Source organism: Malus domestica, chromosome 11 (assembly GCF_042453785.1).
Source record: "Malus domestica chromosome 11, GDT2T_hap1".
NCBI lineage: Eukaryota > Viridiplantae > Streptophyta > Magnoliopsida > Rosales > Rosaceae > Malus > Malus domestica.
The window spans coordinates 34,362,976-34,389,996 of record NC_091671.1 but is presented as its reverse complement, the minus strand read 5'-3'; the positions used below and the strand labels follow the sequence as shown (position 1 = coordinate 34,389,996).

General features: G+C 35.5%; 1 protein-coding gene across 3 annotated transcripts; it reads right to left on the bottom strand.

Moving 5' to 3' along the window:
• Positions 1 to 11,522: 11,522 nt before the first annotated feature.
• LOC103448688 (thymidine kinase a-like) lies at positions 11,523 to 15,818 on the bottom strand. Of its 3 annotated transcripts, XM_070807409.1 has the most exons (8): positions 15,633 to 15,813; positions 15,315 to 15,474; positions 13,934 to 13,981; positions 13,742 to 13,790; positions 13,484 to 13,625; positions 12,768 to 12,864; positions 12,560 to 12,622; positions 11,523 to 11,873 (listed from the first exon to the last, which is right to left on the bottom strand). In XM_070807409.1, the coding sequence occupies exons 1-3, from the start codon at positions 15,770 to 15,772 to the stop codon at positions 13,967 to 13,969; spliced, it is 315 nt and encodes a 104-aa protein (XP_070663510.1). In that variant the 5' UTR covers positions 15,773 to 15,813; the 3' UTR covers positions 11,523 to 11,873; positions 12,560 to 12,622; positions 12,768 to 12,864; positions 13,484 to 13,625; positions 13,742 to 13,790; positions 13,934 to 13,966. The 3 variants fall into 3 exon arrangements, with proteins under 3 accessions (XP_070663510.1, XP_070663512.1, XP_070663511.1); XM_070807411.1 differs by lacking the exons at positions 11,523 to 11,873; positions 12,560 to 12,622; positions 12,768 to 12,864 and having other exon boundaries at positions 13,185 to 13,625; positions 13,934 to 13,984; positions 15,330 to 15,474; positions 15,633 to 15,818; XM_070807410.1 differs by lacking the exons at positions 11,523 to 11,873; positions 12,560 to 12,622; positions 12,768 to 12,864 and having other exon boundaries at positions 13,185 to 13,625; positions 13,934 to 13,984.
• Between the last annotated feature and the right edge of the window lie 11,203 nt (positions 15,819 to 27,021).

The following is a 27,021-nucleotide window of genomic DNA, read 5'->3' as shown; positions in this document are numbered from 1 at the left end:
TTCAAATTTGAAATCACATGAAGAAAACCAAATATGTGTTTCTTCTTCTCCATTGAAATGGGCTAGATTGTAGTAAAGAGAAAGGTTTATGGGCTGAAATGGGTTAAATTGTAGTAAAAGATTTCTTCTTCTCCAGCATTCTTGAATAACTCCATTATATCCAGCATTCTTGAATAACTCCATTATATCAAGGTATGTCAAAGCAAAAAGGAAAAAAAAATGTGTTTAATGTGAAGGTTTTCTTATTGAGAAAACCAATCACCTTCAATTCCCAAAAAATTGTATGACTAAAAGGGACAAGTTTATTTTATGACTAATCCCATTGTAATCCCCTGAAAATGAAAAGTCATTCACCTCTATCTCCAATTGAGCTTGAACCTTATCCAATCAATCGCAAAAAACGATAACCGCACATTAATGTACGTGTTCCATACCCCTCAATGTGTCGAAGAGCAATTGAGTCAAAGACAAATTTCATAGTTCCACTTGTGAAAGGAAATTGAAAAAGGCCTTGTTGTTTTAAGAGTAAAGAAAATTTTGCACATTGTGTTTTACGGGGTCGTACAATTTAGTCTATGTTTTATAAAAGGAATTGTTATTAGCACTCCAAAATCTCATTTTGCACTCAAATTTTTGGCTTAAATGTTAAAATGGTCCTTGTGTTTTAGTCATTCAATCAATTTAGTCCCTGTATTTTCAAATTGGCTAATTTGGTCCTTGTTTTTATCTCTGTTAGCCAATTAAAGACATTTCCATCTAATTTTTGTAAAATTTTAATAAATTATTATAAACTTATTTATAAAATTATTAATTTGATTTAAAATATTTAAAAATTAAATAAAATTAAATATTAAAAGAAAAATTATTCTCCTCCCAACTCCCCAACCTCATCCTAACATTATCCCCTCTCTTTTCTATGTCACAACCTTAATCGTTTTTCAGATTGGAAGTTTTATCTCTTATATGTGTTATTTCTCATTGATTTTCATTTTTCTGTAAAAAGAAAGGGTAATTATATCTTATATAATTTTTCTTATGAATTTTTTAAAAGGGATTGAATGAGATGTCGTTAATGGGCTAACATGAACAAACACGAGAACTAAATTAGCCAAATCAAAAACACGGAGACTAAATTGGTCATATGACTATAACACAGGGACCATTTTGACATTTAAGCCTTTCTTTTTTTTTTTTACAAAAATTAGATGGAAATGTCTTTAATCGCTTTAGGAAGATAAACACAATGACCAAATTGGAAAATTGAAAACACTTGGACTAAATTGACCCAATGACTAAAACACGAGGATCATTTTAACATTTAAGCCCAAATTTTTTATAATTAAAAAAAATACACTTGTGAGGGGTGTAGAATGTAATTTTTAGAGTGCTAATAACAGTTTTTATAAAAATTAATGTATTATTACTTGGTCTTTATGTGGAGCTATAAACGTAACCACTATTCTTTTAAACAACGGTTGACGGACTTGCTCTTTTTTTTTTTTAGCACCAGACTGATGTCAAAGATGTCCCTGTCACCGTCCATCTTCTCTGTTTAAAAGGTAAAGTTTCATAAAAATAATAAATAAAAGAACGTTTCGCTAATTTTTTTTTTCCCGAACTATTGTAAATGACCAATGCCGCTACTTATGTCATGTTTCCCTACATTTCATCCAACCTTTGTAAAATATACGTACAAGAAAAAAAAAATAACAAATACATATTTAATGACCGGAATGTGAGGTGATAAATCCACCTCACTGTTTTATTAATTCACCCCATTTTTTCATAAAAAAATTTAGTATCAATTTTACCTTTTTATAAAATGACATCAAGGACCAGCACAAAAAAGAAAAAAAAAATCTCTTTGCTCATCATCCCTCCAGTTGAGTTGAGAGATGTCAGGTCGGATTATCTTGAAAAATGCGTCCTCAATTGTGAAGAATGTGAATTTGATAATTGAACTAACTTTGATTGAAAATGACCCAATAAAGCATATTCCCAAAATTTCGTTCTTATGCTCCATTTTCAAACTTGGAAAACACTAAAACCGAAAAGACAAGAGGAGTGAGAAAATCCGCTTTGGCTCATCTCTAATAATGCTAGTGGTCCTTTTCTTCCCTCCCCTTTAGTTTCTCTCCCTGGACTTCTCTCTACCTTTCTCTCACTTCTTTCTTCCTCCATCTATAACACCATCATTTCATTTCTATTAATGTCCTCTCTCTCTCTCTCTCTCTCTCTCTCAAATTTCACACTCATTTTCGAAGGTGTTTAATCATTTAATTTCAGTTTTTTTGCAAGTGCAAGCATGAGGAAGGGATATATTTTTATAGCATATATATATTAAAGGTTATTTTAGAAATAATATTGGGTGGGAAAATAACATTTTTTTTTATGCAGTTTATGTGAAATGTGGGTAAACTATAATGGAAAATTGGTCATTTACAATGGTCCATGGAAATAGCTAAATGAAACTAGGGTAAATCGGCAAATATGGTTTCAAGGTGAAAGACGGGGAAATTATTTTTTTATTTTTAAGTTTGTATTTGTTCTCCAAATATTAATTTTTAATTAACTATAGGAATTATTATTGGCACTCTAAAAAATTTAAATACGTTGCAGTCATATTAGATTAGGAATGTGATTATGTAAATTTGTATTTAGGGATATCTTGGAATATTCCCTAGGGTTAGATATTATCCTATTAGAGTTGTAATCATATTAGAGTAAGAATTTAACATTCTCTACTACTATAAATAAAGGCACAATGGGATAAGATAACACATACCTCACAATAACATATCTCTCTCTTCCTTTCTATGTGCCGCACCCTCTCTCTCTGTCCTTTATATGATTCAGTAAATTAGACGTACAACAAATTATGCACTTTAAAGTTCTTATATTTAAAACAAAATTACTCTTGTAAGGAGTGCAAATTGGATTTTTACAATGTCAATAATAGTTCTCTTAAATATTTGTCATCAATATAACAATTTTCTTTGAATCCTTTGGAGGGTAAGAGCGAATGAGTGATCCAACCCTCCCGATTACAAGTGATGTCGTTCTAATGACAACAATTAACAGAACTACTCAAATGCACAAGAGAAGATATAGTGAGAGCGAATGCCAGAAGAGAGATGCATTCAGTTTGGTTGCTTATAAGTTATAGCTAACAAGTAGGCACACACGTATATGTGTGGGAGCAACCAAAGGTATTCAGCTGATTTTATTTTATTTTATTTTTAATATTATTATTTATTGTATTTTTGCTTAGAGTTATCCAAACCCCTATTTACGTTTGAAGAGAATTTCATGGCATGAAAGAAACCAAAAAGCGAAGACCTCCGTGGGTCATGACTAAAACAACTAAACACAACTGGAGATTAAGAAGTTGTTTTGCCTCTGGTACTATGTAACTAATGATATTTCTTCTCATTTGTAAGTATGACGTTTTAAGTTTAACTCGTGTAAATTGCGAATTCAATATCAATTTATTGTGTTGGTTTTCATTTTAATACTATTTAGTATACGGCATGCAAGAAAATAAAAGATACAACGTCTCTACAAGAATGCATGCAAATTGTAGTAACCAGTCGAAAGTGAAAGTAGAAGAGATAAGTTTCTAATTAAGAAAAATCATCACTTTCAATTCCCGAAGAATGACAAGACGAAAATGAAATAAGTTTTTCTAATCTCTTAAAAATGTAAAATCATTCACTCTACCTTTCGTTTGAGCTTAAATCATGTCCAATCCAATCTAATCAATCTTAAGCACCAAATGAGCATAAAAAATATCATTGCATTCCAAACCCTTCAATACGTCAAAGGAGAGATTTCCTCTTAAGAATGATTTCTTCCATTCCCAACTACCCCACAAGGCATGAAATTCAACACAATCGTATAGAAGCAATGATGGATGTTTATTAAACAAATAACATATAAAGAAGAGAATAAGATATTGCTTACGGTAACTGCATATATTTTATATATATGTGTGAGCAAAAAGCAAAGACCTAATTCGAGATGGTGTGGTTTGAAGATTCACCGGACCTAATTCGAGATGCTTTTATTGAGGATTGCCATAATTAGTAATTACTTTGATTGTACTCTTTGGAGGATAGTTAACTTTGTTAGTTGTACACGACACTCTTTTTTCTTTCGTTCGGGTTAAAATCCCCGGTAAGATTTTTATCAAGACCCATTATGCACGCTATCATCTATGCTTTGTAAGTTTTCTCTTCTTCAATGAATATCGTACTTTCTCACAAACAAAAAAAAGCAAAGACCTTGGTTTGTTGAGAAAACTGGCAAACAATCATGACTGCACATTAAGGTACTTTTTTCCAAACCCTTAAACACTTCAAAGAGAGATTTCCAAACCCTTCCAAACGTTGAAAGAGAGATTTCCAAACCCTTCAATATGCCAAAGAGAGATTTTAGAACCCTCCAATACACTAAAAAGAGATTTCAGAACCCTTCAACAACTAAATGACTTTAGTTTTATTTGATTTTCTGCAGAGGTAATTTTTATAGAACGATTTATAATATAAACAATTCTGAAAGAAAACACGAAGTTGTATGAATCGGCAACGAATAGTTTTGAGTACACATTCCTACTCATCCTTTGAGTATCCAAGTATTGTTCTTTTGTTATGAAAGTGATAGCGTCAGTGGATTAGATACTAAGTTGTTAGGGGGAAGGTAAATTGGTGGGAAAATCCACACTAAGGTGCATAGGCATAATTATTTTTTGCCACTGCAGTAAAGTGTCATCTGCGTGATGAATTGTTATTATACAAAAAATATTTCCCATTGGGGTTCAAAACAGAGGAATGCAAAGAGGTGAAACATGGGGTGTAAAAAGCAATCACTCCCCGAAAGCATATGACATTGACACTCATGATTGCTTGAAAAATAACACAACCACTGAACCAGGATATTCTGTAAGATAACATCCATGAAAAATGGACGAACTTTAGAATTTGAAATCACATAACGAAAACCAAATGTGCGTTTCTTCTTCTCCATCGAAAGAGTAGTCCAATTTGGACTGCTGCCAACATTATGAGTTTTGAGTTCTCGACCCTTCACAGAAATAACTTAGTTTAACTAAACAGATAGACATAGTCGTTATTGCACGCTTATCAAGCAGAAATTTGTAGTTCTCGACCCTTCTCTACCTCAGTCGGTTCCATCTTTACCTTCCTCAAAGAAGATAGTAGTAACCAAGTACTAGAAACAACACAACAAACACAGCAGCAGGAGCAGCTCATAGCCAATAGTTAGTACTCGACTTTGTCCTCTTCAGGAGTCTTTCGTGGTAGTACTTCTGCACCCCTAGCTCGACCTCTGTTCCTCAGAATATTATCCTTTTGCGGCTTCCTTCAACCTTTTTCAATTACCTTTCCTGGTTCTGCAACCTCAGCAATAGGTTTTGTTATCGCTACTTTCGGTACCCACAAGAGCAAAAAGATAGTTTCATTTGGTTTGTGTTGTTTTGTTAGTTGGGAAGTCCTGCATTTGGTTTGTATCTTTTTGCCCATTATTTTTCACACTTTTTTCTCAGCCCACTGGGGATTTCACAGCTGATGGTCGACAAATTAGGATCACTTAATAATTTTATAGAGAATACAACAAAGAACGTACAATTCTAATTTCAAACAATGTAAGAAAATGAAAATATGTACACCGTTGAACTTACAAAAGCGAGCCAAACTTCGAAGCAACGCATGCTTGCTTTTTAGAAGAGAACCTCTGGCTTTTGGGCTACAAAAATGCCACCTCAAGACTCGTTTAGATCCCATGAACCGTGATGTTAGATTGTTACTCGTTTTGAAAACTTACAGATAAAGAATGAACTCAACTGCAAGTTTCCCCTTCTTTGTAGCGTTAACTAGATAATAAGCCCGCGCGTTGCAGCGAAAACCAACTGTTTCAGGTGTAATTGCATAGTGCTTATCAAGAGTATTTTCTATTAGCATGTTTACGAATTCTCTAGTATGTCCATCAAAAAGTAAATAAATTCTCTACTATATATGTTTTCATTAATCGTACTTGGTGGTGAAACAAACAATGTTTACTGATGCATTCAGACCAAGGACAGATAATAATCCGCCAATGGAATTAGATCTATGCAGTCAATTGAACATGTCAAGTAAAATCATATTCAATTGAATCCAAACTATAGCATGCTAAATAAAGACGGAAAATGATACAACAGTAGAAACTTCTGAGAATAGATATAAAAGAATTTTATGTTCTGAAAACTTCTAATAGGAAGAGAAAAGTTTAATGCACTCATAACATCCTCCATTGTGGTACACCATCCTTGCATGGACGATAAACCATTTCTAACACAGCCATTCTCACAAATTCGGAGAACTTTTCAGTTTTAGGAATGCTCAAATTGCACCCATTCCGATCTGGAATTAAATAAGAACTCAATCAAAAACTTTAATCCTACAATTTAATGCTGAAAAACTAAAGTAGCCAGAAACCAAAAGATCTAAGTGACAACTTGTACGGACGTTACGAAAATGCAGGACGCGAAACGCATTAAAACTTCTAGAAACTCGAAGGATTTAATTCTCCTCTCCTTATATTCTTCCCCTTTCTCTAACCAAATAAAAATTCCCAAAAATATGCACAAAAAATTCTAAAAAAATACAAAATACAAAATTAATGCAAGCAAAGAAAAAGAAACAAAAGTTGTCCTGTCAGATTCTGTTAGTTTTTTTAGTAACCAGGAGTGAAATGTTTCATCCTCTCATCAATTAATTAATAAGTGAATAAACAAATTACTAAACTTTCTTAATCACAAAGCAAAAAAGGAAATCATTTACCTTAATGACAAAGCACTCTGAAGTCTGAATGGATACATTTTCTTATTGTTTAAAAACTGAAACTCTACAAAGTGTTAACATTTGCACATATATCATAAAAGGCATTATCGCTTGGATTTATCCTTTAAGAAAACCAACAACTACTTTAACATAAACTACCAAATTAAATACTCGAACATGACAACCCCAAACATAAAAAAATTCTATATGAATTCAAAACAATATTAATTAGGGCAAAAGAACCCCAAACATAAACAAAATCCCAAACCAATTAAAAAAAAAAAAAAAAAAAACTTAGGCTAAAATAGGCCAACCCGTGCATTCCTCATCCTTCCCTCCTTCCCCTGTTTTTTTTTTTTTTTTTTTTACCCTCATGCCATTAATCTGTCTCCTCTTAGAATTATATAAACAACAGCAGAAAACATTAATACAGTAATGAAAATAAACAGACATTATTGGAGATACTATTAGTTCAAGATCAATCGTCATTATACGAAACACGGAAACTAGTAGTGCAGCTGGATGCCTCAGGATCCTCAGCCCCACAAAAGTCGTAGAACTTGATTGTCGGGTCCCAATTCATAGTACCTTAAATTGATAAAAAATAAAAAATACAAAATAAATCAATCAAGTAAAGCTGTCATTTCTAATTAATCAAATACCAGACCCTAAGAAATATAGAAGCATAGTTTTTGAAGAGCAATTTTTCTCTGGATGTGATATCCACACATCCTATTTTACTTCTCACACACCTTTTAAAATTTCAACTGTCGGATCAGATGAATTGAAGAAGATCTAATGGACAGAAATTATCAAGGGTGTGTGAGAAGTAAAATGGGATGTGTGGATAACACACCCCTTTTTCTCTCTCCCCCTCAATATTTCCAGTCGACTGGGAAATAGAAAATACAAACCAAAATGCCCAAAAAGCAGAAGCTCAAAGACAAAAAATAGAAAATAAAAAGGCATTGGAAAAGAGAAGTCATTGAAATTTACCCAAAATGTACAGAGATCCAGGACTCACATATAAATTAATTTCAGGATCAAACGCTAAAGGGATGAGAAACTTTACCCCTTTCTCATTTGCAGGTACCAAAATCGATTTACAAAATTAAGGTTAGGGTTTTCATATACTCTATTGGGTAATGAAAGTCATGTGAAAAGTTCGGAAATAACCAAACCAACATCCAATTTAGTACACCTAAGAAAAACATAAGTAAGAAACTATTTCCAATTCGTCATTCATTTATCAAACACAGTAATACAGTCATAGAAAAACTCTTTAACTCACTTATCAAAATTGAATTAATTCAATTTCAACTTTCCCATGAGAGCTTGACTGAATTTATCTTCTTTAGCCTTTTGTTTGCAATTTGAATTACATCACTCAGAATACAACCCCAAATAGAACACAAATGGCCCATAGAAAAATAATGCGAAACATTTACCAATCACTATTCACAGTTTTAGTCAAGAAACTCAAATTTCAGAGATACAAAACAGAGAAGCTTGTATAAATCATTTACAAAGGACCCTTTGGTTGAAAAACTGAAGGGTGACGCCAATTCTTCTTATGGAACTTGGAACTTGACCCGCTAGTCACATTTGCACGTGAACCTTCTGAACTAATGTAAAACAAACGCATATGAAAAAAGAATTTTTTTTGTCGGAGGTTAACGACTGACAAAATTTAGGGAGTAACTGAATGAGTGTTTGTTAGTAAACCGAAAAGAAACATAATCAACTACAACCTTAAGGATCTTGCTTGATTCATTGAGTAATATGTGTCGTAATCATTAGGAGGATCAGGGAGAGGACCTGATGCGGTCCTTCAGAATTGCACAGATCTACAGTCCAAGCTCCGAACAAAGTATCAATTTATCAGCAATTGTGGCTTTCATTATTCCTAAAAAAAGTTATTGATTCACAAATAAACAAACGAAAGTAATCGGTAAAGAAGCGCTTACCACATGCTGGCTGAATCCGAGCTCAAAATGACCACGATATTTTCCCGGCGATGATTACAGAGAGATTGCTGTCTGGGACTTCTGTCCATCCCCTAAAAACAATGTCATGAACTTATTTATTGGATAAATGTGTGTGTACCCAAGAACTACACTGAAACATCCACAAAGATTCAAACTTCCACAGTAAATATGATCTGCAACTAATAAAAAAATAATCGACTGGAAATCACATATAAACCCAAATGAATCTGAACCCAGCAAGCAAAACTAAAAAACACCCTAAATAGACAATCAATCAAACAGAACCAAATGGGGGTTTAGTAGCTTCAAAAATTTTGTATTAAAGCCAATTATGAAGCACAAAACGTCACCCAAAAATGGAAAAAGAGATAAAAACGAAGAAAAAGAGATGGATACCTTTCTTTTCCATTTCAGATTTCTGGGTACTTTGTATTTTTGCGTACAAACCAATAATATCAATCCAATTTTTCCTGTGTATTTATCGTAATTTCATCCCAAAAAGTGACATAGCAAACCAGCATCCATAGCGTACTCATAAAAATATATAACTTCTGTAGCTAATTAGTAATATAGCTACCACCTGAGTTCCTCTGAAAAAAATTAAGAAAAACTATAATTTTAAGAAAACTAATGAAGCTTTTTTCTCCTGTAAGGGACCATGCCAATATCTGATTCGATCGAGGGTTTTTACAAATCCAAAACTATAAAAAATTGAGAAACAAATTAAAAGTTGAGGTTGATGAACACCGACTTTACGGTAAACACACAGAGCTCTTCGATCAACATTCAACCCTTAGTAAAAATTCTTTCAATAACCTTCTTGCATGGCACGGCCCAAGAAGAACCAAATCATTTGAAAAACTTATATTTCAAATATAACAAAACTAAATGAAATATCAAATCCCAAAAATCATAATGCTTCTATACAGTGAATGATCTTTATGAACCACAAGTTGTAAAATCCTAAAAGCTTATCACTGGAAGATGGGAATTACACATTTCCATTGGACCTAAGGATCATAATGCTTCTATACAGTGAATGATCTTTATGAACCACAAGTTGTAAAATCCTAAAAGCTTATCACTGGAAGATGGGAATTACACATTTCCATTGGACCTAAGGATCATACACCCAACATCAAACACCTCATCATGATCAAACCAAACTTTCATTCAATTAAGTCTCAAACACTTTAATTAAGTTAAAAAGAACAGTCCAATTCTACCAAAACTATATACAGAAACCGAGAAAAACAGAACAAACAGTGGTGCAAAGGTGTATAATGATACTAAATCTTCAAATGATATAAAATAAAAAAATTCCCAAACCAATATAAAAGCCAATGTCATTCCTAGCAACTGTAAAATAAATAACAATTAAAAAACGAAACCCATATAAGTTCACAACAAATTAAAACGCCTAGATCAACATTAACATGAAATTAGCTACAAACCTGGATAAACCGACACTATATTAGACTAAACTAATAAGACATAAGCTTCAAATCAAATTCCAAATAAAAAATTTGGATAAAACCAACAAAACCACACCTTGTTCCTGTTCTGTCTCCCTTCTCTTGCTTTTCTCTTTTGCCTACTCCCCACATTAAGCCTTTTTTTTCCTCATTTTTTCTCTTTTGGCTGCTCACTTAACCCCCATTTTTTTTTCTCTTCACTTTCCTCAATTTCCAGTCCCCCCTTTCTTCCACATCTATCCTTTTTTTACTCATTTTTTCCATCACTACTCTTGACACTAATTCTCCACTCTTTTTTATCTCTTAATTATTTCACTCAATCAAAACATGGGATCACATTTTCTCAAGCAGCCCAAAAAAACTGACCAACCCAAAATCAGAAAAACATCAAACTAAAACATACAATCACCATTGTCCAGCAGCAAACGATAAATTAGAAATACAAAACAAAGAAAAAAAAACTGAAACCGCAAAAACCCAAATGCAAAAAGAAACAAAAGGGTGTTGCTTTGAATGTAAACGGGGAAATACCTGAGCATCAGAAGAAGAGGACTTATCATTTTCTTCATTTGGAAGCGACATGACTCTGCTAAATGGGATTATAAACCTACCCAAAATATAGAAAATTTATTAGAAATCATCGCCAAACAAAAGAAGAAATCGTTTTTCAAAAGCAAATTTGATATTAAATCAAGAATTAAAGAGTATATGTATATCAGCTCAGAATTTATAAATATACAGATCATGTAATTGAATTGATTGAACTGAGAGAGAGAGAGGGACTTACCGATTGTTTCGAAGGGAGAGAGGGAAGTGATCGGAAGCTGCTCCCTTACTCTTTCTCCCTAAACCCATACCTCCATACCTCCCTTACTCTTTGTCGAAGAGGGGGGGGGGGGGGAGAGAGAGAGAGAGGAAAGGTGGGTTCGTGGTGAGTGGAAGGGATGAAAAGAAATCCCTGGAAATCAGCCTACCCCATACTTCTCCCTTACTCTCTCCCTAAACCCATACCTCACTGCCGAAAATCCTCTCCCCTCTCCCCTAAATCTCGGCGAACCTCTCCCTCCAACCCGTCAACCCTTTTGTCCCCCTTCCCTCTCTCTCCCCAACTAAAAGTCCAAATCCAGCCCAAACACTGAAAAACCGTTCTTAAGCCCAGTGACAATCATGTAAATAAACCAACTGTTTCAGGCGTAACTGCATGAATAAGACACAAACTGCAGGAAGTAAAGCTCATATTTTTAGCAGTGTTATTTTAACAACAATTCTTCAACTGGTGGATTGCCCCGATGGGTAGGGCATTTCTCTTAGTCCTTCTGCATTCCAGGTTCAAAGTTCCAACCATCCCTCGTACCAGTTTAAGCACACCAAATGCCAAATTTAGCATGTTCTGTCGTCATCCACCCAACCCCAGCAGATACTCATACAAAAATCAAACAGAACTTGCCAAATTCATCCTCTTAAAATACAAACGAAAATAGTTTATGATCACTAACCTCTTTGAATCGAATGATATTCGGATTCTTCAGTGATCTGTGGTTCATGATTTCCCTTTGAACATGTTCATCCATCTGCATCACCAAAAAATTAATAAATATATTTTTTTAAAATATAAAATTTAAAGGATAAGAATTGCGAAGATTCTTAGGGCTTAGTTTGGAATGAAATAGCTCATCTCACCTCCATATATTACCAAATCTTAGCCTATATGATTTTGCCAGAGCCAACTAATGTTGAATATTTATCTGTTGAATGTTCTACTACCATCAACATTATAAAGGTTTCTAATTGAATCATATGTTTAAAATCCAAGCATGAAAGCTCTACAGAGATAAATAAACAAATGTAAATAACTAATTAGGCAATACACAGTCTAATTGAATCGTCATGTAAATCCAATTTCAGTACCACCTTCTGCAGAAAGAAAACAAATTTCAATTAACAAATTGTTTTGGGAGAGAAAATGGAACCATTAATACAAATGCCAATGTTAGAAATCTGAGCCACTGAGATTTGTTAATGTTATAAATTCTATATTAATTATAATCCTTTAGAGAAAATCTCCAATATCCATTATCCAATTAACCTAATTGTATTAAAAACCTAGCAAATCTCCATTAAATTAAGCACATTTCACAGTGAATTATCCATCTTTTCACAGTAAAGCAATAAAAAGATCATGAGCGAGTAAATCTAGACCACTAGAATCAAAATTCCAACCATCAATAACCATAATTATAAATTTTGACAAACTTACAGTTGCAACAGCGTTTAACAATGATCAGGCAAAAACTGAATCTTTCGTGGAGCCGCAGATGTTCTATCAGAAAAAAAAAATGAATAATCAAATTAGTTGATTAAATTTACGGAAGAAAGAGAGATGAGGGGAACGGAGGAGAACAGCAGAAGGAGAGGAAATCAGATTCAGAGTTTGAGAGTCAATTGCTGAATTTAGATGAACTGACCTTTTCGATGGTGTCTTCGTGCACTGAGTGGAGTGTGATTCAAGGTGTTTTTCTGGTGTCTTCGTGCACTGAGTGGAGTGTGTTTCAAGGTGTTTTTCTGGTGGGAGAAATAATATATTATGGGCTTCACATCATTGGAGCTACTTTTGTAGCTTTTGGGAGAATAAAATTGAATGTGAAAGCTGCTTTTGATGTAGCCATTAAGGTGGTGCTTCAGCCACCGAAGCAAAAGAAGAAGAGATGGGGACAAAGGGAACAAACACACATAAAAATACATACATTGAAAATTGAATCCTTTTTTGTATCTATACACTGATAATTTGACATTCAATAGGGAAAACAAATCTATAATTCAGGCTTTCAAATACATTATAAACTCAATTAATGCAAACAAAGAAAGAGCATCACACCAAACAATTTCATCAACCCCAGAAATCTGATTGCCTCATCACTTCACAAAACAATATTTTTTTAAACAGATTGAAAGCAAGCACCACTAAACTCTAAAGTCCGCACACAGAACCCTAAAAAACCGCTATTTCCTCAAAATGAAAAGAGAACCAAGTTATCTAGTTACACCTAGGATCCAAACACATAAACAAAACCCTCTAAATTAAAAATGCTCTCCTTTTTCGTGTATTTATACTGATCAAATCATCCCCTTTTTTTAACCTTTTTGTACTCATAAAATAATAATAATATTACATCAGAAATACCAGAATTCTTAAGCATTTGGGTTTTCAACTGAGCCTATAGGTGTCAAATTCTCACAAGAACCACCAGAGTTTTCCTTAAAACTTTTCTTTATCTTCGTGAGAATCAGAAGAATAACTCGAGCATCCTCCTCCAATTAGATGCCTGCATAAAGCCCCCAACAAATTCAATTAGTGTTTAAAAATTAAAATATTCAATGCAAAGAGAGCTCAAGCTGCTTCATATTGTTCTGAAATTAGAGAGAGGGTGTGAGAGATCACTTGAGGACAGAGGGCTGAATGCCGGAGTGAGACTCAGCACGTCTCTTCCCTGCATATAAAAGATGCCAAATAATTATGCAACCGACTCCATAGACTTATAAACATCACAATTATAAATTCTGAAACTGAAATAAATTGAACAGACTATACACAAAGCATAAACAAATTCAGCATATGAACACCAAAACTTACCAAACTCATCTGCTTGCTTGAAGTTGGTTTTAGTCATTTTTCTACAATCTACTGCATAAAAAGGACCAAACTATAATGACAAACTATATATGTAATTTGCTATAATACCCAAAAAATTAAATTAAACTAAAAATTGAGTGGAAACCATGACCAAAGTGTAAAATTCAAGAAAACATCCAACCCCAGAGAAAAAAAAAATTCTTTCAGAAAAATCAAAGAAATTCAATCAGGTAATCGATCAATTAAGTACCTAATTCCTTGGATGCCTTGAATAAATATAACTCCCAAGATAAATAATTAACTGTCCAATATTATATTTTTCCTGTTTCTTTCTTCTTATTCTCGGGAAAGAAACAAACCCAAAAACAAATAATTAAAGGGAACATACAGAAAATATTGGGGAGGAGACATTATGTTTTCTTCAATGTTTTAAAAGGCTCGCCTCAGGGCACGCCTATGCGTCCTTTGAGGCTGGGCTTGAGGGTTGCCCCCTCTATTTTGAGGGAGTGGGCGGAAGGCGTCACCAATGGCGCCTAGGCGCACCTCAAGGCTCTTTTTTTTCTTTTCTTTTTTTTATTTTACTCCCAAACCCAAATTTTTGGTACGGTTTTAACTGCCTCATACCTCTTCCTTGCACTATTGTCTCTCTGCCTTTTTTTCTGATTTTTATTTTTTTTATATAAAGGATATATGTGCTCATTGTGCTTTTCATCCTCTATTTTATATATATATATATATATATGTATATATATGTGTGTGCTCAAGATGATTATTGATTAATAATCTTTTTTTTTAATATAATATATGTATACGCTCAATGTATATATTAAAAAAATTTGGGCCTCACGCCTAGGCCGGGCCATCTCTCAGACGCCTCACTTACACCTCATGCTTTTAATACATTGGTTTTCTTTAACGTTATGGCTTGCAAAAGATACAAAAAAAAAAAAAAAAAAAAAAAAAAAAAAAAAGAGCAACATTATGTTTTTGGTCCTTTATTTTAGACAAAACAAAAAATAGTTGTTAGTCTTGGTACTTTAAATCAGATAACAAAAAGAAAGCATTTGCCCCTCTATGTATAAAAGCCCGACACACCCTTTGCAGAAGATCTGGAACAAAGAGCATTCATAGACATCATGGTTTCTGCTTTTATTTAAGCCATGTTACCAGACCACAACCTCCCTTATCACAAAATCTCAAATAAAATAAAATAAATTAGTGCAAAAGAGCCCAGCCATTTTTCTCTTCCACCCCTGCTCTGCCATTTTTCTCTTCCAATAGTAAAACATACTAAAGTAAAACAATAGCCCAAATAATTATTAAAAAAAAGAAAAAAAAATGAGAAGAATTTACATAAACCCAACAAAGATTAAACACTTACCCAGCTCCAAATTACCTTGTCATAAGCATCTCCTCCAAAGTTCTGCCGAAACAACGACAGATCAGACAGCGCCCAGCACAGAAACTTCACCCCGTCGTGCGTCACAACTGAATCAATGGCGTATCTCGTATCCTTACTCGATTTTATCATCGCCACATTCCTACACATTAAAAATAATAATAATAATCATAATAAATAAATAAGTATTAAATTTAAGGGGAATTTAGTACCGATTTAACACGACCTTACACAAAGCTTCAATCTCTACCCAAAATCTTCACAAATCAAACTTGGGTTTAACCAAAAATTTAAATTTACCTGCCGCTGTTGCCCTCCAACTTGTTCCGGCGGAGTAGGGCGGTGGTTGTGCCGGCGAACATGGGACCCATGATGACATGGACCTCGCCGGAGGTAGAAAAGTCACTGGTGGGGGGAATGGAGGGCTTGAAGGAGGCCATGGATTTGTGTTCTTTTGTTTTCTCAATATTCCTCCATAACTCCCTTACTCTTTGTCGAAGGGGGAGAGAGAGCGAGGAAAGGTGGGTTCGTGGTGAGTGAAGGGGTGAAAATAAATCCCTGGAAATCAGCCTACCCCATACTTCTCCCTTACTCTCTCCCTAAACCCATACCTCACTGCCGAAAATCCTTTCCCCTCTCCTCTAAATCCCGGCGAACCTCTCCCTCCAACCCGCCAACCCTTCTGTCCCCCCGACTCAAAGTCCATATCCAGCCCAAGCACTGAAAAACCGTTATTACGCCCAGTGGCAATCGTGTAAATAAAGCGAAATTTAGGTTGAAATCAGCCCGGTGACAATTTTGTAAATAAACTGAAATCAATCCAATGTAAATTTGAACATCCGAAATGCCAGGCTAAAGACGTATTAAAAGTTAAACATGAATACAAATGCGGGTATCCATCTAGCTTTTCCAATGCTAGCGTACATTCATCTGTCAATTTTACGTGATAATTATTTCACACGGTCCAAAAATCTGAAATCCATAATTCTCCCTAAAGGGAAGGGTTAAGAAACATAAAAAATATGGTCTTGCTAAGGAAGGTAATGCAGGTTTTGAAGTACCATCTCGTGAACACACTTTACTTCTTCAACAACAGTTTTGAATGGCATATTCCTGAAGCTGTATCAGATGCAAAAAATAAGTTATTTTCACTCTCAATATTTCTTTCTCATTCATTCTTCTTTGTTTCTTCCTCCGTCTTACAACGATTCTTCGTCCCCCCTTTCCCTCATATACTTTCCTTTATCTCAAGCACCAAAAAGTAAAAAGTAAAAATTAAAAACAAAAAGCCAAGTAGTTATCAAACGTACCCAAGTTTAATAACTCTTGGCACCAAGTCTAGTTCAATGCATGTAATAAATAGATAAATAACGATTAAACCCATTACACATTCAACTTATCCAAATTCCTTCTGGTTTGCCATTTCAACTTATCCAATCCACAATTCAACCAAACGGGTGGTTAAAATTACAAGAAATTGGTTAATGGAGAGGGAAAGAAATATGATTTATGCTCAATAATCAACTACCCAAAAGAAGGATTTGTTCGCAGTATCTGAAGAACTTAAGCGAGGAGTGAGAGGAAATGAGATTAGGGTCCTGTGGCCGGAGACTTTGCTGTTTGTCAAAGGAAGAGGATAGGAGTGAGCGAATCTAGATCCTTTCTAGATTCTCTTTAGATCATCTTTGTGAGGATTCTAGATATTCAAGAATTCTATTCATTCATCGTATATCGTGCTGTCAGTTTTTGTCAAAGTACTATTTGTGTGCAATTTTAAATAATAAAATTTAAAATGATTTCTAACCGTATGCTATACGATAAATGGACAGAATTCACGAATACTCCTCTTTCGGATAAAGCAAAAGCCACAGTTGGTCTTCTTACAATTGACGCTGCTATGAAATTGGTGGCAGCCATGTGGCCCCCTGCACACCGCACAAGCAGAGTGTGTTTGATTTGATAGGAAAACAATGTGTGTCTCTCCCATTGGTTGGCTTTGGGAAATTTACGAGGGTTGTTCCAACAGGATTTCCTTCGGATTTTCTTTGTGAAGATTTCGGGAATTCGTGATTTGTATCATTTTATCATACATCGTGCAGTCAGTTTTCGTCAGGTACTGTTTGTATTCAATTTTAAATAAAAACAAATTTAAAATAATTTCTAACAATACGATGTACGATGAATGGACACAGTTCACGGATGCCCATGATCCTCACAAAGAAGATCCAAAGAGGATCCGGATTCGGGGTTGTTCACAGCATTTGAGTGACATTAGACCAGTGATATAATAAATAAGGGTACGGAACATGATACATACGAAACGACTTGAAGGCCGATATTGGTATCGAAATCAACATCATATTAATGTAACTAGCCTTCATGCACGCGCACGAGCTCGTGCAGAAGACAATTTTTTAATCACGGCATGCTACGCGCGACTTACACGTTTTAAATGTATTTATATGCGTGAATTGACAAAAGGAAAGTCAAATATTTGAAGTAAATGAATAATCTTAGATCATGCTAGAAGAAACCCCTCACAAACAAATCAAAGCAGCTGAATTCATATAATAAAATCGGTCTTTCAATTTCCATCTACATTCTATTGAATTTACATTAAGAATAGAAAAAAATAATATTTAATAAACAATTGATTGAATCATATTATTGCTAGCCAATTGTAAGGCTAAGTCTCATTAGTGTAGATAATATTGTTTGTTCAAAAAATAAAAAATATTTGACAACTAATTTAATCACATTATTATGCACGTGCAAAAGATATTTTTTTGTAACCGGCATTACACGCCTCTTAACATGTTTTGAAGGTGTTTAAAAATATAGAAAATAATATTTAATTAACAACTAATTGAATCACATTATTACTAGCCTGTTGTGAGGTACTAATTTAAAAAAAAATGTACAAAAAGAATTAATTATTAAAAAACACAAAATAACGAAAATACCCTTGCATTTTTTTGGTGAAGCTTGTGACCCCAAAAGGGGTTGTTGGCTTTATATATAAAGATATCAACGATATTTACTAAATGTAATACCAAAAGAAAATGGAGCTTTCATGAAAACCGCTTGAGCTAAGATTATTTTAACCAAAAATCAGGCTATAACTTTATTATTTAATAAAAAATAATTAAATATTAATGAAAAACTCTTAAATTTTCATAAAAATGACAAAAGAACTTAAATTTTATTGAAAAGAACACAATTTTAAAATAAAGAAGACCTGACGTGCGGGACCCATGCGTCTTTCACAACACTGTTTATAAAACATTATTTATGAAACTGAACGGTACTACACTATTTATTGGTACAGTTTCATAAATAATGTCTAGTTCTTGGTCCACTTTCATAAATAGGGCATAGTTCTTGATCATGTTTCATAAATAGTGCATAGTTATTTGGTCCAACTTCATAAATAATGTATGGTGGTTGATACAGTTTTATAAATAATGTCTTTTTCTTCATCCAGTTTCATAAATAGTGCCTAGTTCTTGGTCATGTTTTATAAATAGTGTCTAATTTTTGGTCCAGTTTCATAAAGAGTGTCCACCTATTGGTTTAGTTTTAGAAATAGTGCATAATTCTTGGTTTCGTTTCATAAATAGTGTCTACTTATTAGTCTATTTTCATAAATAGTGTACTATTTAGTCCAGTTTCATAAATAGTATATACTTATTGGTCAAGTTTTATAAATAGTGTCTAATTCTTGGTTCAATTTCATAAGGTTTGAAACTTAGACCCTGTTTGGTCCTATAAAAGCACTCATTGCCTCGAAAATGATGAACCAATAAGTGATCCTTTAAATCATAACCTTGAAAAGATTGTGTTCTCAGTAATTATTTCTAAAAAGCTGTTTTCAATTACCAAATTAAAATTCACTCACATTTTTTACATACCTACAATAATTAAATGTAGCTCTCCATCCAATTTCATCTTGGAGAAATTTTTCCTTCTGCACGTAATACAAGTGGTACAACAAATGTTATTTGGCGGGAAATTTTATTTTTTATGTTTTTAACACAAGAATCTCACAATTTATATAAAGATACGTGATGTACCACCCCGTGTTCAGGGCACATTAAAAAATCTCTCATCATCTTGACTAATATTGAGAAACGACACCACAAAAATAAAATTGGGGAATGTAATTTAATTGGGTAAAGTACAAAAAATTACCTCAACTATTGGCGTCAAAACACTTTCATACCTCATCTTTTAAAATTGACAATGTTATACCTCATCTTTAGAATTTGGTCTAATGTTATACCTCCGTTAGCTTGTCCACGAATTGGTCAGTTAAATGCTGACATGGCTTGATCCAGGGCCCAGATCCTCGCCTAGATGGATTCTACGTGGCACCACACCCAATGTTTTCCCGCCAAATGGCATCCACGTCAGAAAATATATTTGGTTTTTTTTTTTTTGGTAATTTGAATTTCAAAATTTGAATTTTCCTGCCAAAAAAAACCTGTGATATACCATTTTAAGCACAAATTATGTCATCCTTGACCTCAAATTTGAAAAATCTCACCCAAAAATAATGATATAACCACAACAACAACAAAACAAGTGTAATCAAGCACAAAATACTCATCATTTGCAAGAAAAATATGAAATAGACCAAATTAAGCATAAAACCTACTTAATTATCCAAAAATTGTTAAACATGTTAAAAAAAACTAACAGAATTCATCTAGCATCTCCAACCAACATTACAAAACCTACTGAATTCATAAAAACATGCTACATCATCCATTCAATTCACAAAAGACCTCTTGGATGCATAAAACATGTTCTAACTTTACAATTCCTTTACAAAAAACAACCATCTATGCAAAAAACGTGGTTGTGGCTGAGTTGGTTGGTATTTCTGTGCTTGGTGCCTTTGGATGATTCAGGTAGTGGATTGCTTGGTCTTTCTCTGCTTGGTGCTTCTAGGTGATTCAGCTATTGATTGTGATGCCTAAATCCAAAGTTCATTTAGAGACCAAGCAAGCTTTTTAACTAAATCCAAATGTTTTACAACTAAGGAAATGGTTAAGTTTTTACCTTTGTTTTCCTTGTCCTCTTTTTAGGTGCAGTTTGTCCTTGAGCAGATGTGGATGCCTACAAAGTAGAAAATGATATTAAAGGATTAATAGTGTAATACGATGTTAAAGGATCTTAAAAACCATATAAAGTAGAAAATGTTACATGTTTGTCCCTTGGAGGAAGATTTCTATGATGGGTTCTTGCATTATAACCTTCTTTTTTGTAGATGGTACATTTCAAAGTGCACTGCCTTTTCCTTCCTAGCTTAAGTGGCTAAGGAGAACCTTGAGGATTATTGGTTAGGTTTGTGGGAGTTTGTTCACCCTCATTGTCCCTCTCAGCAGCTTCCTTGTTTCTCTTATTCCTCGGCCTTCCAGGTTGCCTTGTATATGTAGGAGGCAATATTGGTGGTTTATCAGTTTCCTCCCACAAAGACATCCCATTCATCGACATTACTAAATGAGAATACACCTCCAAGTACCGCCTTCGAATAATAAGCATCGACATAGTCCTCTGGTTTTTCTCTCTAGAAATTTATGGCCGATATTACATGGTTGCATGGGATTCCTGTCAAGGCATACTTTCTGCAAGAACAGGTCTTCTCAACCAAGTCAACCATATATTGATCCCCCCTCCAGCATCAACTTGAAATTTAGAGCCCCCTGACCATTGTGCAATGCATCTGCCACTTTGAATTTTGGCTTCCTCCAACTTTTTCTTGATTTTAGGACAGAGATCTCCAACTTTGTTCACCAGTATATCCCTTCTCATCTGAATTCTCTTTATTAAGAATGTGTGAATAAGGAGCAACATGGTGACAATAGGTTTTTGTCTGGGTATAAGTATGACAACATTGAAACTTTCACAGAGATTGTTCAACAACATGTCACACTTGGGATGTGTTTCAAAATGGGACTTGCTCCAATGATGTGCAGGTAACTTCACCAACCAATCGTAGGCCTTTTCATTGAGCTTCTTCATATCCTCTATTGCTTTTTTGAAGTAAGGGACTGTTGTTGTTCTGGCTACTGACCATAAAGCATCCTTCAATGTTTTCCCTTTGAACAAATTTCTGAAGTTGGTATACAAATGTCTCATACAAAATCTGTGGTGGGAATTAGGAAAGACTTTTTTAAATGCCAGAATTAACCTCTTTTGCTGATCACTGATAAATGTTCATCCCCCTTGATTGACAATCCCAACATCAATGGCCAATAACTCTAAGAACCAAATCCAACTGGACTTATTCTCCATTTATACAACTGCATATGTTATAACCCATGTTTCATCATTTGGGTCAATGCCAACAGTACAAAGTAGCTGACCTCCATATACACTCTTTAAATGACACCCATCTAATCCTATCAATGGCCTGCACCATGACTTAAACCTCTCTTTACAAGCCCTCAAGCACACATATATCCTTTGGAACCTCCCCCTATTTAACTTCACATTCACTGTGCTTCTAGGGTTAGTCTTCTTCACTTCCTCAGCAAAGTCCCACAACTTTGTGTACTGCTCTGCATATTTTCCCTCAATGATCTTTAAAACCCTATCTAAAGCCCTGTAAGCCTTCCTCTTTGTACAACCGTGATTCCACTTTGATTCGACAGTTGCCAAAAAGGAATCCACAGGCCATGTGGGATTCAGTTTTATCCTGTCTATGTACAAATTAGTCAGCAAAGGGGACTTCATGTTCTTGTTTTCCTAAGTTCTCCCACATATGTGTTCATCAAGTATGGTCTTGATCTGTATGTTGTTCGAACCATACATTTTTCTAGTACAACACTTCCAAGGGCACCCTTTTGCACACTTTGCTATGACTTTCAATTTCTCATTCCTAGGAAAATGGATTTCTCCATATCCATTCACTAGGGAGTACATGATGACAGCTCGCTTGAATTGGACTTGATCCCTAAAAACAAGCCCGAGTGTAAAAGTGGGATTCTTCATGTCTGTTTTCTCATTGAACTCTGGAAATCGCTCATGTTTTTTGCCTCATTCATCATCCGAAGAGTGTACACTTTCAAGAGCATCAGAGTTATAGTCTGGATCATCAACCATATTTTGTTCCACATTTACATTATCAAATTCTTCTTCACTTTGCTCTTCTTCTCTTTCTCGGCTTTGCTCAGATTGCCTTGCACTTCTTTACTCAGATTGCCTTGCACTTCTTTGCTCAGAATCCCTTTCATCAAACTTGGAAAACACTAGGTTATCGGTATCACTCCCATATTCACTCTATTCAAAGTCACTATCATCTTCTTCAGTAGTTTCTTCATTCTATTCTTCAACATTCCCCTCCAAACTAATAGGTACATCAAAGAATACTTCAGTATCCCCCTCGCTTACATCCCCTTCAGTATCCTCTTCTCCTACCTCAGCCACAAATTTCCCCTTACTCTTATCTGGCCCTTCATAATTTTTCTCTTTTTGACCATTCCCTTCTTCAGCATTTATCTCTCCTACCTCACTCACACATGTTTGCACTACTTGAGATGTGCAACAATCATCCACTTCTGGCCCTTCAATAGCTAGTAAGCCTTTATATCTTATTGGTTTAAGTGTTGTTGGCCCAACATCCTCCTCTGAACTACTTATCTCCTCAATAACCACTTTACTTGGAACTGTGACTTCCATAAACTTCAGAAACTGTTGCTCTTGGGTTACGGCTTCTTTTGTCGTCAATTCTTCGATGTACATCTCAATCACTTTATCTCTTGGAACAAAATTCACATGGACAGAACATCGGAATCACTTTGAATATGCTTCAAACCATTGGAAAGGTCCATGTTGGGAATCTTGAAATAATAGTTCATGAACCACTCAATGTATCCAACTGCCTCCACCATATCATCTATCACAGGCAGTGACATGAGATCTTTATCACAGTTATCTATATATGTCAATTTTCCCCCAACGTACATGTCATAACTTATCTCCCCACCATGATGCAATTCAATAGAGAATAGTTTCGGAACAACTGAAATTCATAAAAACAAACCCTAATTAAAAGCCAACAACAAACATAAGCAATTGCATTTTAACCTTGTTGATGCACAAAACCGAAGGTCTTGGAACAATGTAAATCTGACCGTGAATCTGCAAGAAAGTAAATAACACAAGATGTATTGTTGTTTACCCCAAGGTTTGGGCTACGTCCACACTAATATTGTATTTCTGAGGGAGATAGAGCTCTGAATATTAGAGTGAGAGCTTTGAGAGGATGAGGGAGCTTACGACCTAAGCATTAGCCTTTTCTAATGAAGAGAGTGAAGAGTCCTTTTATAGAATAAGGGCTCCTCACTTATTACATATTTTCCCCTTCCTTTATTACATAATTACATTTAAGTCCTTCGAGTATTTGTACGAGATCTAAATACGGAGGCCTTAAGTATGGTACAAACAGTAGTCCCCCAAGTCTTCAGTCAAGAAAGTCTTTTGGCTGGAAACTTAAAATTCAGTCCATGTATGGGCCGAAGTAACTAGATGTTGTCTAGGTCTAATACTCAATATAAGGTGGTGCTCAATCTGAAATGATGCTCAACTAGAAGTAGCACATGTTACGAGACTGCTCGGCTTGTGGCTTATGTTGCCTTGGTTGGCTCGGCTTGTGGTGTTGAAGGTGAGGGAGTCCCTTTTATAGAATAAAGGTTCGCTCCTCAATACATAAATGATGGACTAGAGTTGATGCTCGCGGCGAGGCGATTGCTCAGTAGGCGGCGATGCTCTCTAATGATGGTGAGGGAGTCCTTTTTATAGAATAAGGGTTTACTCCTCAATACATAAGTGATGGGCTGCTCTCTAATGAAAGTGAGGGAGTCCCTTTTATAGAATAAGGGCTCGCTCCTTGATACATGAACAATGGGTGCTCTCTAGTGAAAGTGAGGGAGTCCCTTTTATAGAATAAGGGCTCGCTCCTCAATACATAAGTAATGGGCTAAGTCCCCCAAGTATTTTTTTTCATGAGGCCCAGTTGAGGCCCAATATATGGTACATACTGTAGTCCCCCAAGTCTTCGGTCAATAGAGTCTATTGGCTGGAGACTTCAAATTGAATCCATGTATGGGCCGAAGTGACGGTTGTTCGGAGGTGGTATTTGTATACCCTGCACTGAAGCTTTGTAGGTGAAGCTTTGCAAGTGAAGCTTTTGAAGCTGAAGCTTTTGTAAATGATGCTTTGAAAGTTGGAGCTCTTTAAATGAAGCTTTTGAAGCTAGAACTCTCTAAATGAAGCTTTTGAAGCTAGAGCTCTGTAGAAGAAGCTTTTGAAGCTAGAGCTCTATAAATAAAGTTTTCGAAGTTGGAGCTCTGTAAATGAAGCTTTTGAAGCTGATTGACATGAGTGATGCTCATGAATGTTTATATGAGTGATGCTCATGAATGTTGACATGAGTGATGCTCATGAATGTTAACATGAGTGATGCTCATGAATGTTGACATTAATAATGCTCATGAATGTTGACACGAATGATGGTCATGAATGTTTATGTATGATTGACATGAGTGATGCTGATGAATGTTTATGTATGATTGACATGAATAATGCTCATGTATAATTTTGAAGTACTGGACGTACTTTTGATCACCTAGTGGGTAATAATAGCGGCAAGCTACCGAATAATTTTGGAGTACTGGGCGTACTTTTGATCACCTGGTTGGTGGAAATAGTGGCAGGTTGCCGAATAATTTTGGAGTACTAGGCGTACTTTTGATCACCTGGTTGGTGATAACAGAGGGTCTGGCTCTTTTGGGTATACGGGCATTTGCCCTCCACATGACATTGCAGCCCATTATTTTGGGCTTGCCGTTTTTTTATTTTTTTATTTTTTAGATTACCCTCTGATGGGGTTATACAGATATCTCTGAAAGATACGAAAAATAAATTACATCATTCAAAAATAAGGAAAGTAAATCACATCATTCTGGTGAGGTGTTTATTCCTTACTTTTGCAGTGTCGCCATGTGCTCTCGCAGAGGAAAGCCTCTCTTTTGCTTTCTGCTTTTTCTCGGTTTTTTATGCTTTGCTTTCACTTTTGTTTATGTTTTTCTGCTTTGTCTCCCACTGCTTTTCTGCTTTTCAAAACTGCAGGGGTTAGATTTGTTCTGCTTGCTGGGATGAAAAAGTAGGGAAGCATGATAGGAAAGCCACAAAGTTGCACTACTGTCACCAGCCAATTGCCTTTTACTTTTCCTTTTCTCTTTTTCTTTTATTCCACTTTTGCTTTCTCAGAAAATGATTTGCTACCACCCTGTAAAGAAGATGCAGGGAATGGGTCGCGACTGAGCACTTCTGGATGGTACTGCAACCCATAGAACCTCCTGGCCGAGCTCTCAATTGCAGCCACCGATCCCTGCTGGCTCCCCGCCACGACCTTAACACGAAACTATTTGCCAAGCTCCTGGGCCTGTAAAAGCAACATTTCAACTGCAGAGGATGACCCATACGTCAGAAGAACATCACCATCCCTGATTTTGCTAACTGCATGCTTGACCATCACTTTATAAGCAAGTATGATCTTCTCGGATATAAACCGTTCAATATCTGACTGGAGAGATGCTTTTGCTTCTGACTCGGACATAGTCAAAGGTAGCTTGGCAATTCGACTATTTAGAAACTGCATTGCATTCCCCATGGTGATTGAAAGCGGCCAACTGGGGTTTCTCGTCAGTGCAATGTATAACCGATATCTTTTCTGCAACAGTAATGCTTCGCTGGTGGTTGGAAATTAAGAGCAGTTGATTCTGGGATCTCCTTATGTCCAGAAGTGAGTGTCTCTTTGATAACAGTGTTACTCAACACTCGATGCCGTGCAGACCTCTTCCCGAAACTCCATATGCGCTTGTCACTCAATCTTACTCTCAGGAGCTTCGGCATCATTGTTGTCCGTTGAATCCTTACCGCAAGTGATAATATTTAAGCAAGAGGTAAATTTCCCCATTTTTTCTTCTTTCACTTCTCTCTCTCTTCGTTTCTGCTCTCTCTTTACTTCTGACAAAAGGGGACAGTCAGTGCGGAGCTCCGCAGATAGAAGGTTGCGCTCCTCGACGGTCAGCTCGACGACCGGAGTCGAACCAACTACCAGCTTCTCCACGAACTGGACCATCTTCTCACAGCGCTCCGCTTACTCGGAGAGCTTCGCCAGGTACACGTACTGCTCCCTGGTGAGGTTATCAGGGACGAAGGAAAAAGATCTCGCCGCTGCTACGCATGCCGTAGAGGCAGGAACTCATGTATAAAATTTGTGAAATTAAGACGAAAGTGCTCTTCATCGCCTGACCATGCTCGTATCTGCTGTTGAGCAGCTCCAAGTAATGGCTTCAAAACGACAATATAAAGAGGCAGCTGCACAGTTGGAAGCTGTGAACCAGTTATGTAGCCATTTTGAAGCTTACAGGGATATTCCAAAAATCACCGAGCTAAGGGAAAAAATTAAGAATATCAAACAACAAATATTGGGGCACATGTGTCAAGATCACATGACTGAAATGGCGGGGATTTAGACATGTGTGGAGGTTAAGGGAGAAGTGGAGGTGTTTTTCCAGGAGCTTTTAGATATTGCTTTTGTAATTTGGATGTTGCTTTTACAAGAACAGAGAGGGAGGGAAGAGCACAGGTGTTGGAATTTGGATCTTTTTTGTTT

Excerpts from the sequence above, each read along its gene's own strand:
- LOC103448688 (XM_070807409.1), bottom strand. The coding sequence starts at position 15,772 with ATGGCCTCCTTCAAGCCCTCCATTCCCCCCACCAGTGACTTTTCTACC. Across the intron at positions 15,475-15,632 it reads TTGGAGGGCAACAGCGGCAG|GAATGTGGCGATGATAAAAT; the intron begins GTAAATTTAAAT and ends TTTAATGTGTAG.